A 12,416-nucleotide genomic window follows, 5' to 3' on the forward strand; every position below is an offset into this window, starting at 1 on the left:
ATCCTCACATGGGTTTATAATATCACTGCTATTCATTTTATTCCTCTCTTCTGGATCATATGATCTCCCTGAAGAACTCACAGATCTCAGCTTTAGTCGATGCACACAAGTATGGTCTATTCATTGGACAACCAACTGTCCTTTTCCTCTCACAAAACTCATCTCACACCATCATGCCGAATACTCCTTCATTTCGGTCCACGCAGGCCCCTCAGTAGCTTGTCATTTCCCTCTAACAACTAAATCACTGGCAGTCTTGAAACAACCTCTAAAGACCTGTCTCTTCTTGATGTACTTAGTTTATTTAATAATTTCAATTAAATTTTTTTGTTTTGTTTTGATGGCATTCTTGACCTATAGAACCAGTAGCAGGATGAATTGATTGAAAGAATTGATTGAAAGAAGACTCTATGGATAAGGGCATCGAGCAAATGCCATAAATGGAAATACATGATTAGATAAGATGTTTCTCAAACATTGGCGGTCAGTGTTTATGCTGTATAATAGTTTCTTTAAAAGTACCTGTATTTCTTGCTCTTTAAACGTTTGGCCCTTCTTCAAATTCTTTGTTGCTTCTGATCTACCAGCATTTGGAGATTCTTCTCCAGTCTTTTCTTGTTCCTGTGTATGAGCGCCTGTTTTGCCAATTGGTTCTGATGGCACATTCTCCTTGTCGCATGTTGTAGGCTTATTATCTTTAATATCATGTGCCGATTCTTCACCATCATCTGCTTTAGCTTCTAGCAGTTCAAGGTCACCGTCTGAATGCATATTTTTAACACAGTCGTTGCTTGCGCTTCTCTTTATCTCTTTAAATGTGCTTGGCTTTGTAGCTTTAACTTCTGCAGGAGAGCTTGAGGAAAGGTATGAATGTGAGAAAGGTCTAGAGCTTGTCTTGGATTTTTGAGGAACTTCTTGCTGATGACTTTTAGATGAGTGGGTCCTCTCTGACGAAAGTCTTCTTTCGGGGCTCGAACAAGTCATCTGTGGCAAGCATCTTCTTTTGGGGCTGGAGCGAGTCCTTTCTGATGAGTGTTGTCTCTTTGTGCTATAATGAGTCCTCTCTGACGAACATCTCCTTGGACTTGGAGAGTCCCTCTGCCTCTCTGAGCTGGATCTTCCATGGGTGTGAGAGAAGCTCCCAACTCGAGAATGCTAAAAAAAAAAAACATACACACACATACACACACACACACACAAACAAAAACAACCAATTAACTGCTGCATTAAATTATATAACTATAAATAGCAGAAACTTTTACTTGTGACATCTTCATGTCTGAAGTACTTTGTTTTAAGGCTCCATCTTGAACAAGAAACAACACAATTACTAGATGATATATAATGATATTTACTAACATTTTTTACATTCTCAGGAGAAGCTCCTGCACCTCTTATGTGAGTGGAGGTGTGACCATCATTTCTATAATAAAAAAACAAATTCAAGAGTTAGTCTACAAATTAAGTGCATTCTAAAGTTTTTACATTTTTATTTATTTCATTTTTACTATTTGTTTACCTTCTAGAAGATTTGACAGTGCCATCCCACTCTGGGTACCTACAGAAACATAATTTTTTTTTTTAAATACATGTTTTAAATGCATAAAACATTTTAAATACACCTGGGACTATTGTTCTAGTTTTATTTATAATCTGCACAGTTTATACAACTGTGTTGCTGTGACAACTGAATTCCCTGTTGTTATTCAGGTTATAAGCCAGTAATTTGACTCTTTTGAGTTCGGCCATCAGTAATTACATTTTAGTAGTTAGAAAAGTAGGTAGAATCTACAATGCATTAACAATAACTACTAAAGGTGTATATTTTCTAATGTAAACATTTAAAATCCATAATTAAAGTTGAAATTTTTATTTCAGTAATAAGGCTGCTGAACCGGTTATCTAAACTGGTTTGACTTACTTTCCCATAAGGTCAAGTTGACTCTTAGCATGCTGGCCACTAATAATATGTCCAGACCAATCCTACAAAAAAAAAAAGCAAGACATTGTTTACTGCACTGAATTACTGTAGTGTTCATCAGTCACATACAGTGTGAATAAAAATGCAGTTCAATGTATGCAAGTATGTATATATAGTATTTAAAACATGATCTCGTTATTCAGCCTAAGATTGAGATTTTTAATGTCTGACACGCCACATATATAAAGATGAGATAATATAGTAATGCCTCCAGATTAGACAACTTTATTGTCATTGCGCAGAATACAAGAGCTGAATGAAATCTGAAGAAATGTTTCTACGGAGACTACTTGCCTTTTCGGAAAAGACAGTGATGTTGCAGAGAGAGCACAAGTTTGGAAAAACTGGGGGAACGACGCCATTAAAGTCTGAAGCCTCTGTATTGGTTGGTACCTTGTAAACTAGACACAAAGTGTAATAAGAAAATGGTTATAAATATTTCAAAACTATTCTGTAACAAAAAAATTTTTCAAAGGTATTGCACTATAGTAACCCTGCTATTTGTTCTAGTATTACAGAACTTGCATTAGTTATGTTAATTCTTCACACAACACACTGCAAAAGTTATGCTGAGTCATCTTGTGTGTATGTAGTTGAGCGTCGAGTGCTAACGACTTTTACCTTCAGCGTTTTCAGTCCTGAAACGACAAGAATATAACGTTTGAGTTATGTACCTCTCCTTCTGTAACAGTATGACATGTTTTGAATTTGTTTTGTAATAGTGCAGTGTAGTGGGAAACAGCAAAGGTAGAAGAGAAAAAAAGAAATGCACTGTGCTAAAGGAAATGAATACGCTAATATTTTACAGTATAATAGTAAAATTAAATGGACTGATGAAGCAGATGCCTGCGATAATTCAGGATCATGTCTTAAGGTTTGTCAGATACACAGTGTTACATCAGTATGATTTTATTTTAAACAGTGAAGTGTGGTCTGATTTAATTCATATCAGCAAAAACAATGGTAAAAGCTGTTTATATTAGATTTTTAAGGTAGTATTTACCTTATTGCAGATTCAACAGAATGTGCCCACTTTGGGTACCTATACGAAATAATTAGAAGTGTTCAATATGGCTGACCATTAAAATATGATATATGATATGATTTGATATGGTATATGATATAAAAGCCACACAGCTTGAATGCACTTTACCTTTTCATTAATTTAAGCTGATTTTTTGTATGCTCACTACCTTGGACATGAAAACTCCAGTCCTACAAATAAAAAGGGGGAAACAAAAATCCCCATTCACACAGAATCATATAAAGTGAAATTAAGTGCTCTCCACTTAAATCTGAAGAGGTTACCAGCTTTACACATGACTGACTACCTCATACTCCCAAACTTAAACTACAATATCAACTACTAAAATATCAATATTAACTTGAAACTCCAAAAAATAAATAGATAGATAAATAAATAAATAAATAAATAAATAAATAAATAAATAAATAAAAGAATATATATATATATATATATATATATATATATATATATATATATATATATATATATATATATATACAGTCAGGAAAATAAGTATTTGAACACACTGCTATTTTGCAAGTTCTCCCACTTAGAAATCATGGAGGGGTCTGAAATTGTCATTGTAGGTGCATGTCAACTGTGAGACAATCTAAAAAATAAAAAATCCAGAAATCACAATATATGATTTTTAAACTATTTATTTGTATGATACAGCTGCAAATAAGTATTTGAACACCTGTCTATCAGCTAGAATTCTGACCCTCAAAGACCTTTTAGTCTGCCATTAAAATGTCCACCTCTACTACATTTATTATCCTAAATTAGATGCACCTGTTTGAGGTCGTTAGCTGCATAAAGACACCTGTCCACCACATACAATCAGTAAGAATCCAACTACTAACATGGCCAAGACCAAAGAGCGGTCCAAAGACACTAGAGACAAAATTGTACACCTCCACAAGGCTGGAAAGGGCTACAGGGAAATTGCCAAGCAGCTTGGTGAAAAAAGTCCACTGTTGGAGCAATCATTAGAAAATGGAAGAAGCTAAACATGACTGTCAATCTCCCTCGGACTGGGGCTCCATGCAAGATCTCACCTCATGGGGTCTCAATGATCATAAGGAAGGTGAGAAATCAGCCCAGAACTACACGGGAGAAGCTGGTCAATGACCTGAAAAGAGCTGGGACCACTGTTACCAAGGTTACTGTTGGTAATACACTAAGACATCATGGTTTGAAATCATGCATGGCACGGAAGGTTCCCCTGCTTAAACCAGCACATGTCCAGGCATGCCTTCAGTTTGCCAATGACCATTTGGATGATCCAGAGGAGTCATGGGAGAAAGTCATGTGGTCAGATGAGACCAAAATAGAACTTTTGGGTCATAATTCCTCTAAACGTGTTTGGAGGAAGAAGAATGATGAGTACCATCCCAAGAACACCATCCCTACTGTGAAGCATGGGGGTGGTAGCATCATGCTTTGGGGGTGTTTTTCTGCACATGGGACAGGGTGACTGCACTGTATTAAGGAGAGGATGACCGGGGCCATGTATTGCGAGATTTTGGGGAACAACCTCCTTCCCTCAGGTAGAGCATTGAAGATGGGTCGAGGCTGGGTCTTCCAACATGACAATGACCCGAAGCACACAGCCAGGATAACCAAGGAGTGGCTCTGTAAGAAGCATATCAAGGGTCTGGCGTGGCCTAGCCAGTCTCCAGACCTAAACCCAATAGAGAATCTTTGGAGGGACCTCAAACTCCGTGTTTCTCAGCGACAGGCCAGAAACCTGACTGATCTAGAGAAGATCTGTGTGGAGGAGTGGGCCAAATACCTTATGATTTTGTGTCTCCCTTATGTCTCTCACAGTGAACATGCACCTACGATGACAATTTCAGACCCCTCCATGATTTCTAAGTGGGAGAACTTGCAAAAATAGCGGGGTGTTCAAATACTTATTTTCCTCACTGTATATATTTAAACAAAAGTAAAAAAAAAAAAAAAAGTTACATTTCAATTCAAGGGCTGCAGTACAAACATTATAGCAACAGTGTTTCTCCAATAAACTTACCAGAGTGTCCAAAGCTGATATTAATTTACATCTTTAGCTGGTTTGCTGATGAGTTGGAATTGATAGCTGTATGAAAAGTCAGGAAACTACTTACCTTTGTAGAACGCACAGAGAAGTCACAGAGAGAACACACGTGAGGAAAAGCTGTGGGAATTTTGCAATTGAAGTCTGAGGTCTCCCTTCTTGGAGGCACGGGAAAAAGTGGCTCTAATTTCAGAGAAAGCAAAGGCCTCGGTCCAGAATCAACAATAGGGCGTGATGAGGTTTCTGGTGATTTGATATCACAATATGGGCCACTGTCCTTAGACACACTGTAGTCTGAAACACTGCTGCTTTTACTTCTGGAACTCCTGGTATTTGTGGGTAAAGAATTAACTTGTCGCGGATTCCCCCATCGGTCTTGCCAAGTTTGAACTTGCTCTGGAGGAAGAGGGTACACCGGTTGCGCAGGAAGTTCGATGGGATACTCAACAGGTTTGGTGAGGCTGCTCCCCTCCCAGGAGTAAGGCGAGGTGCCATCAAGAGGCTGACTTGTGCTGGGCCTAGATGATGAACTGCTGGACAGTTTGCGTTCTTTGATCTGTGAAAGCAGTTTGGAGAGTGTCTCACCGGTGAATTGATGCGCCGGAATTTCAGCAAGATGGGCAATGTCACTTGAGTCCAGTCCACAGCTGTGAAGAAATGACAAAGCCATCCCGGGTACATGGAAAGGGGAGTCCTCAGTTATGTCAGAATATGATGTAGAGCATTTTTGCTCCTGAGACATGGATCTAGAACTTGGTTGATGCGAACTGTACTGCCTCTGATATGAATCTGGATACATGTCTTGATGAGACAGAAAGTCGTCCCCTGTGCTCGTATAGGGGTATTTTTTATGAGACATTATGCTGTCAAGGAAGAGGAGTTGATGCTGGTCGAATTGCAGATTATTATTCACCTGTCGATAAATGTTGTCAATAAGAAAATAAAATCATGCACTCATGGTCCTTCTCGTAGCCAAGTAACGAGCCAACAAACTCGGACTTACCTCCGAGCATCAGAGTGCGATTCAGGTGCTGGTGAACAACGCAATCATGTCTGACATACCATCACACAGATTCTGAAATGGGTGTGCTGATATTTGCAAGGCTAACTAGATGCTGGTTTCTGTTCTGGAAGAAATGTCAGGCATGTATTTAGTAAAGATCTTCAAAAATCAAGGTCTCTTCACTGGTATGTTTAAAGATGAATAGAATTTAAGAGTGTGGTAAAGACTAGACCCCTGTTGTTGCTGAATAAGTCCACCAAATGGAAATATAGTCACCTCTTAAATACAATGAATTAACAACTAGAAAAAGAAAACAGTTACAGATTTTCTAACAAGGCTATCCTAACAATTGCGACTCCCTAGCTGGCTAGATCTAGTAGTCAGGTGGTTCCTATCTAGAGTCGTATGAATGTAAAATCACATTGCCGTTAGGACTGTACAAATCCCTCAAACTGTTTTAGTTACATTTATTGTCATATAACGACAACTAGACGAGTTTCTTTATCTCTTCAATTGAAACACCCACACAAGTTATTTAGTCAAATAGATTCAGCCCAAAAAAATCTATATTGCTATTTTATAGAGAAGCAACAAAGCGGAAACTCTTCAGTCCCGAGGACTCTTCCATTATGGAAAACATACGGTCACTATAAAGCACTGACCCCTGCCACTCATTCCACAAATGGTACTACTTCTTAAAGCAATCTTCAACAAATCAATAATTATATGTAAAGAAAATATACTGTGGATTTGAACTACCACCAGAATTAGATTGGAGGATTTAACAGCACTGTAGCAGTACCATGGTTACTCTTGGGTCATACTTTTACAATGACTATATAAAGGACAGGGGAATGGAACAGCTGCATATCAGCTGGTCATGGCAGTAATTATATAAATTGATCTATACTGTAGATGTGTGTGATCAGTGTAATGCAGAGGTCCCCGAAACTACGGCCCACCCCCACATTTGTTAAGGCACTCTGAACAATGTCAGAGATATTTAGAAAATTTAATTTTAAATGTATTTTACTCATATCATATCTGCTTTTAAAAATAAAGGTTGGCTTTCGAGCTTAAATTTCCAAAGAGGTCGAGGCGCAGATAGTTAATAGGCTTAAACAATCCACAAAAATTTATACAGGTAGTTTTTCCGGCTTCTTGTCAGCTGTCAATACGAGAGCGGCCTCTAGAGGCGAATCACTGACACCACGTGCTGTTTGTTTTTACACATGAAACTGCGTGCTGCAGAGAGTCCCCTATATTTATTACTTATCATTTATTAATTGTATAATTATATTTATTAATGAATATATCTATTGATCTATCTGTTTTTATTGTTTGTTTTTTTTACATGGAGTGTTATGTTTTGTTTTTATCCAGGATCCAGGAACAGTTGATTAATCGGTTATCTGTATATACGATCCAACCTGATCAGTATCGAAAAAAAAAAAAAAAAAAAAAAGGAATCAGTAGACCTCAAGTTAGCCTAAATATTTGTTACATTTCACCCACAAACTAGATGCATCAGCAAGTAAATGTTTTGATTTTGGTACCAATAAATATGGGGAAAAATATGAAAGTAATAATGCTCTTTTAATTGGCTATATATCTCTTTAAAAGATTGGAAAAGGCAGATGTAGAAGAAAATGGGAATGGAGACGAATGATCCGCTTTGGCGACCCCTAATGGGAGAAGCCGGAACAAAAAGAAGATCTTTTTTTTTTTTTAAGTAATGCTCATTTGTCTGTACAATGCATAACAAAATAATGCACGAATCTAGAATTAGGAGGCATAATAAACATTTAAAATCATAATAAAATCTTCAAAATAATACTGGTTATCATATATTCCTATATGATATTAGAATTAGAATATTAGATATTCCATATCGAATCTATATAATCAACAATCTCCTTAACAAGGTCATACAAAGTAACAAAATTACATACAACGTCGTTTTTCAAAGCATTTCCTTAGAGCGACACCGGGGAAGATGGAGATCATAACCTAAAGCAGATGCAGCAATTTTGTGTGGAGTGTTTGCACAGATGCCTAAGACATAATGCACTGAGAAGTGCCAAGAATAAGATGTTTTATATTAGAGATTAGAAATGTTTTATATTTTTTATTTCCCCTAAATATACATGTTTCGGGAAACTATTTATAAAAGAGATGATCATCAAAATAAAATGTTGCGTCTATACGAGCTATATGTATTAGCTTTTCTCTTTAGTGCACTACACAGCTAGCTAGCTAAACAGCCAACAACAGATAGCCGTTCGGGTTTTCACCTTTTTTTAAAAATAAATACTAAAACCAAACTTGTTATAGAGAAAATATTTACAAAACTATTAAACAGATATGACATACCGTTTGGTGAAAATATAAAGAATTCGGCGAAGCAAAATAACTAATGGAAATTCCGGATACAGAAGGGAACCGGAAATGAGGCAAAGTAAAAGCCTCCCTATGACTAGAGATAAAACTACATCACTTGCAATTTTATATTTGGTGGGGAAAAGTTGTATATTTCATATGTTGTTCACTAAAAGGGGTATTACAATGTTGCAGAGCAAAGATATATATTTTTTTTTTTATAGAAATGTGTGTAAATATACTGAACAAAATTATAAACGCAACACTTGTTTTTGCCCTCATTTTTCAAGATCGGAGTTTTTCTATGTACACAAAAGGCCTATTTCTCTCGAATATTGTTCACAAATCTGTGTTAGTGAGCACATCCACCTCACAGGTGTGGCATATCAACATGCTGATTATAGACAGTATGATTATTGCACAGGTGTGCCTCAGGCTGGCCACAATAAAATACCATTCTAAAATATGCAGTTTTAGCACACAGCACAATGGTTTTGAAGGCCCGTGCAATTGACACGTTGACTGCAGGAATGTCCACCAGAGCCGTTCCTCGTAAACTGAATGTTTATTTCTCTACCATAATTCGTCTCCAAAGGCGTTTCAGAGAATTTGGCAGTACATCCAACCGGCCTCACAACCGCAGATAACGTGTAACCACACCAGCCCAGGACCTCCACATCCAGCATCTTCACCTCCAAGATTGTCTGAGATCGTCAGCCACCCGGACAGCTGCTGCACCAATTGTTTTGCATAACCAAAGAATTTCTGCTCAAACTGTCAAAAAGCATCTCAGATAAGCTCATCTGCATGCTCGTAGTCCTCATCAGGGTACCATCTTATTGGTATAATGCATAAAGATAAACAAACAAGAAGCAAGGATTCCACTTAATGTGAGACAAACATGATGATAACTTAAGAAGTAGCAAGACAAATGGTTGAGGTTTACTCTGAAGATCAAGAACAAGATCAATCCTACTCGTTTCAATATAATGTATTCTCAAATCACGCATTCTGCATTGGGCTCATCTCGCCGTGGAGATGCCTTTGACCAAATTTGGTGAAAATGTTCCTTCACAGCCTATGAGTCTATGAGCTCCTATAGAAAGACTTAAAAAAAAAAAAAAAAAAAAAAATTTAACTGACAAGTGAATTGCCTATGCACCTTCAGCGCTTGGCCCTAATTACACTCTCAGTAATAGTTCAGTCTGAGTATCTGAATCTCCAGCTAAACAAAGTTTATTTTTACAAAATAAAAAAAATAAAAGGTTTACTCACCAAATTATTGATATTTATGTAGCCAGCAAAAAAAAAATATATATCTTTAGGCAAACTGAATGTTTTCACCACTTAGTTTGTAAAATTGGCTCCTTTACCTGATGGGATGTTTGCACATAGACATCCAGAGTAAAGTTGCAGAGTTAAATGTTTTTGTTTTAGTAAAAATGCTTCGAGTTCATTTTATTATAAACAGAAACACCCCATCTGTTATTGCACTTGTAAATAAACTACCCAAATGTGTACACTAAAACAAGTGACAGACTGAGGAACCCAAAAAATAAGCTTTTTGACACAGGAAACACTTTTGATGCATGAACTAGAATCAAAAGTGTTTTTGCCAAAAATGTGCAAACACCCATATATTGAAATGTGGTGTTCCAGAATTGAAAGAATTAATAGTAATTTAATTAATTACCAGACAGTTCTGACAATGCTTCAGTTCTGCAAGAGCCCTTTTATTTCTTCGAAAAATGATCATGGTAAATAATGTATAATGCTAATAAAGAATGGCAAACAATTGGCATTATCGAATAAATAAATGTGTATTAGGCTTAGTTACTGTAAGCTTTTGCTGTATTTTTATAGATTTTCAAAAGAAAAGTAGAAATTGAAAAAATGAGAGCAAGGGAATTATCTGCTCTCCGCTGGGCAAAAAAAAAATTAATTAAAATGAATAAATGACAAAGATGTGGTCACAATCAAGAAAGCCAGTGTGAGGAATGCCTTTAATCTTAAGAGGTTGAAAACTAACCAATTGACGGGGAGAAAAAAAAATTAAATATTACAAGCAAATCAGCCATAAAAGGGCTCTGGTTCTTCTATTTATCTCAAATACACATGTAAGAAAGTCAGTAAATTATAGAATCAACCTAAAAAATTTCACTAAAAATCAACCCTCCAATGATAAAGACCACGCAAACTGAAGCTAATTCACATCCAAATACTGTACAGCACCAATTACACTCCCCCTTATTCAGTTCTTCTGACGATTGCTCTGTGCTTTGGCCTTCTCCTTTTCCAAGTGTTTCTAGAAAGCAGAAAAAAAACACGTCGTTTTAATTTATATTTCCTCCATCAGTTTATACAGATTTTAGATATTCAGACTAATTACATGATAAACATGAAATTACCTTGAGTTTCTCATAGTGTGCCTGACTACTGCAGTGCACCTTTTTAGCAGTGTCTTCATTGGAGTAAAAAAGGAAACACACTCGACAGTAGTAGCCCATCTTCACAAACTCCACACCTGAAAGAACAGTGCGAAATTAGTTAACAATCAGCACCACTTTACACATAAACAGAAGAAAAACTTTACTTCAAGAACATTTTCTCATTATATATTTACTAGGGCTGTTAATCGGTTCAAATGTTTGTCATAAGTTAACTCACGATTAATCACATTTTAATCTGTTCAAAAATAATACATGACAAGTTTTTTTTATACACTAATCAACATGGACAAGGACGAATATGGATGCTTTATACAAATGTATATATTATTAATGAAAGCAAACTTAACAAAGCATGAAGACAATATTCTTGTAAAAGTTTTCAAGAAATTGTGTTTTAAATTAGGGGACAGTGTAGCTTAACAGCATTCGATGGTGATCTGTAGGATGGTTTTGGAGGAGATGAAGTGAATGAGAGTGAGGACTAAAAGAAGAATAAGATGGTGGAAACTGAAGGAGGAAGACTGTAGTGTAAAATTCAGGGAAGAGGTCAGACAGGGGCTCGGTGGTGGTGAGAAGGTGCTGGACGATTGGGCAACTACTGCAGAAGTGATAAGGGAGACAGCTAGAAAGGTACTTGGTGCGACATCTGTCCTCATAACATCACTCATCTCGTTATGAGGATAGTAAAGACTTATGCATTTAATGAAATAGGCAAATAACTATATAGCACTTGGGTAATTCTGTGTTTCACACAGAGCGAGAACATTTATTTTAGCTGCATAACATGTAGTTGATCATAATGTGTAAAGCAACAAAATTACACATTTTGGATAGTTGGATTGTAGTTAAACAGCACGTATTGATTTGGGAAACTATAATTGAGTTGATGTCATACAGGTTTTATTGTGATTGTACTGAGTCCAGTAAGGGGGAATCTCCAATGCATCCAAATTTGTGGACTACTCTGAGAATATGTTCTTATTCATCCACATAGCTGAAACTAATCAATGGGGAGATGTTAGGTCATGGCGTAGTTCACCCAGGGGGCATCATTCAACCTCGATCCGCTATTGCCACTTGCTGGTATCTAGTTATCACGAACATACAGTTCAGCATCAGTTCAACATCAAGCAGAACATTTTGAGAGGAAGAAATGATGGAAGAAACACATGACTAACTTGCCACAGCACCTGTGGCCTTATTTGCATGACATTTTTTTATTAATTTTTTTTTTAAGTCGTTTAAAAGAAGGTTTTGGGCTCATGATCATTTATTAGATATTAATCAGTGTTTAACTCATTAATATCATTCTAATAATAGATTAGTGTGCTAAGAGTAACAGAGTCTTTTCACAAACACTAAGTTGACTAAGCAAAGAGTATAGTGATAAAAAAAAAAAGATAATAGGAACATTATAGCCATAATAAATTATAGTACTTTGGATACTTAAGTACATTAAAGAGCAAATACTTTTGTACTTTGACTAAACTGAAAGTTTAAAGGAACTACTTTTACTGGAG

General features: G+C 36.5%; 2 protein-coding genes across 5 annotated transcripts in view; both read right to left on the bottom strand.

Moving 5' to 3' along the window:
* The window catches only part of matr3l1.2 (matrin 3-like 1.2), a 32,426-nt gene that overhangs the window by 1,833 nt on the left and 18,177 nt on the right, over positions 1-12,416 (bottom strand). The window contains exons 21-22 of one of the 3 annotated variants that reach the window (XM_083560687.1): positions 10,855-10,970; positions 10,431-10,751 (exon numbers count right to left, since the gene is read on the bottom strand). The exons of 1 other annotated variant lie outside the window; for it this stretch is intronic. In XM_083560687.1, coding sequence (XP_083416813.1) covers positions 10,698-10,751; positions 10,855-10,970 — 170 coding nt within the window. In that variant the 3' untranslated portion in view covers positions 10,431-10,697. Of the gene's footprint in view, positions 1-10,430; positions 10,752-10,854; positions 10,971-12,416 lie in introns of those variants that run through there. One more of the 3 variants, XM_083560689.1, reaches the window with a different exon arrangement.
* LOC310736853 (matrin-3-like) lies at positions 1,206-7,300 on the bottom strand. 2 transcript variants are annotated; one of them, XM_083560745.1, is made up of 9 exons: positions 5,135-7,300; positions 3,135-3,196; positions 2,985-3,023; positions 2,603-2,619; positions 2,276-2,382; positions 1,922-1,983; positions 1,520-1,558; positions 1,392-1,423; positions 1,206-1,306 (listed from the first exon to the last, which is right to left on the bottom strand). In XM_083560745.1, exons 1-9 carry the CDS (start codon positions 5,921-5,923, stop codon positions 1,227-1,229), a joined length of 1,227 nt encoding a protein of 408 aa, XP_083416871.1. In that variant the 5' UTR covers positions 5,924-7,300; the 3' UTR covers positions 1,206-1,226. The 2 variants fall into 2 exon arrangements, with proteins under 2 accessions (XP_083416871.1, XP_083416870.1); XM_083560744.1 differs by having other exon boundaries at positions 1,225-1,423; positions 5,135-7,299.

The sequence above is a fragment of the Silurus aristotelis genome, assembly GCF_946808225.1.
Source record: "Silurus aristotelis genome assembly, chromosome: 14".
NCBI classification, from domain to species: Eukaryota; Metazoa; Chordata; class Actinopteri; order Siluriformes; family Siluridae; genus Silurus; species Silurus aristotelis.

What these genes read in the sequence shown, in the direction of transcription:
- LOC310736853 (XM_083560744.1), bottom strand. Translation starts at nt 5,923, where the DNA reads ATGTCTCATAAAAAATACCCCTATACGAGCACAGGGGACGACTTTCTG. An exon ending in TCTCTGTGCGTTCTACAAAG is followed by an intron (nt 3,197 to 5,134) that starts GTAAGTAGTTTC and finishes TTTTATTTGTAG; the next exon opens with GACTGGAGTTTTCATGTCCA. An exon ending in TCACTGTCTTTTCCGAAAAG is followed by an intron (nt 1,984 to 2,275) that starts GCAAGTAGTCTC and finishes TTTTTTTTGTAG; the next exon opens with GATTGGTCTGGACATATTAT.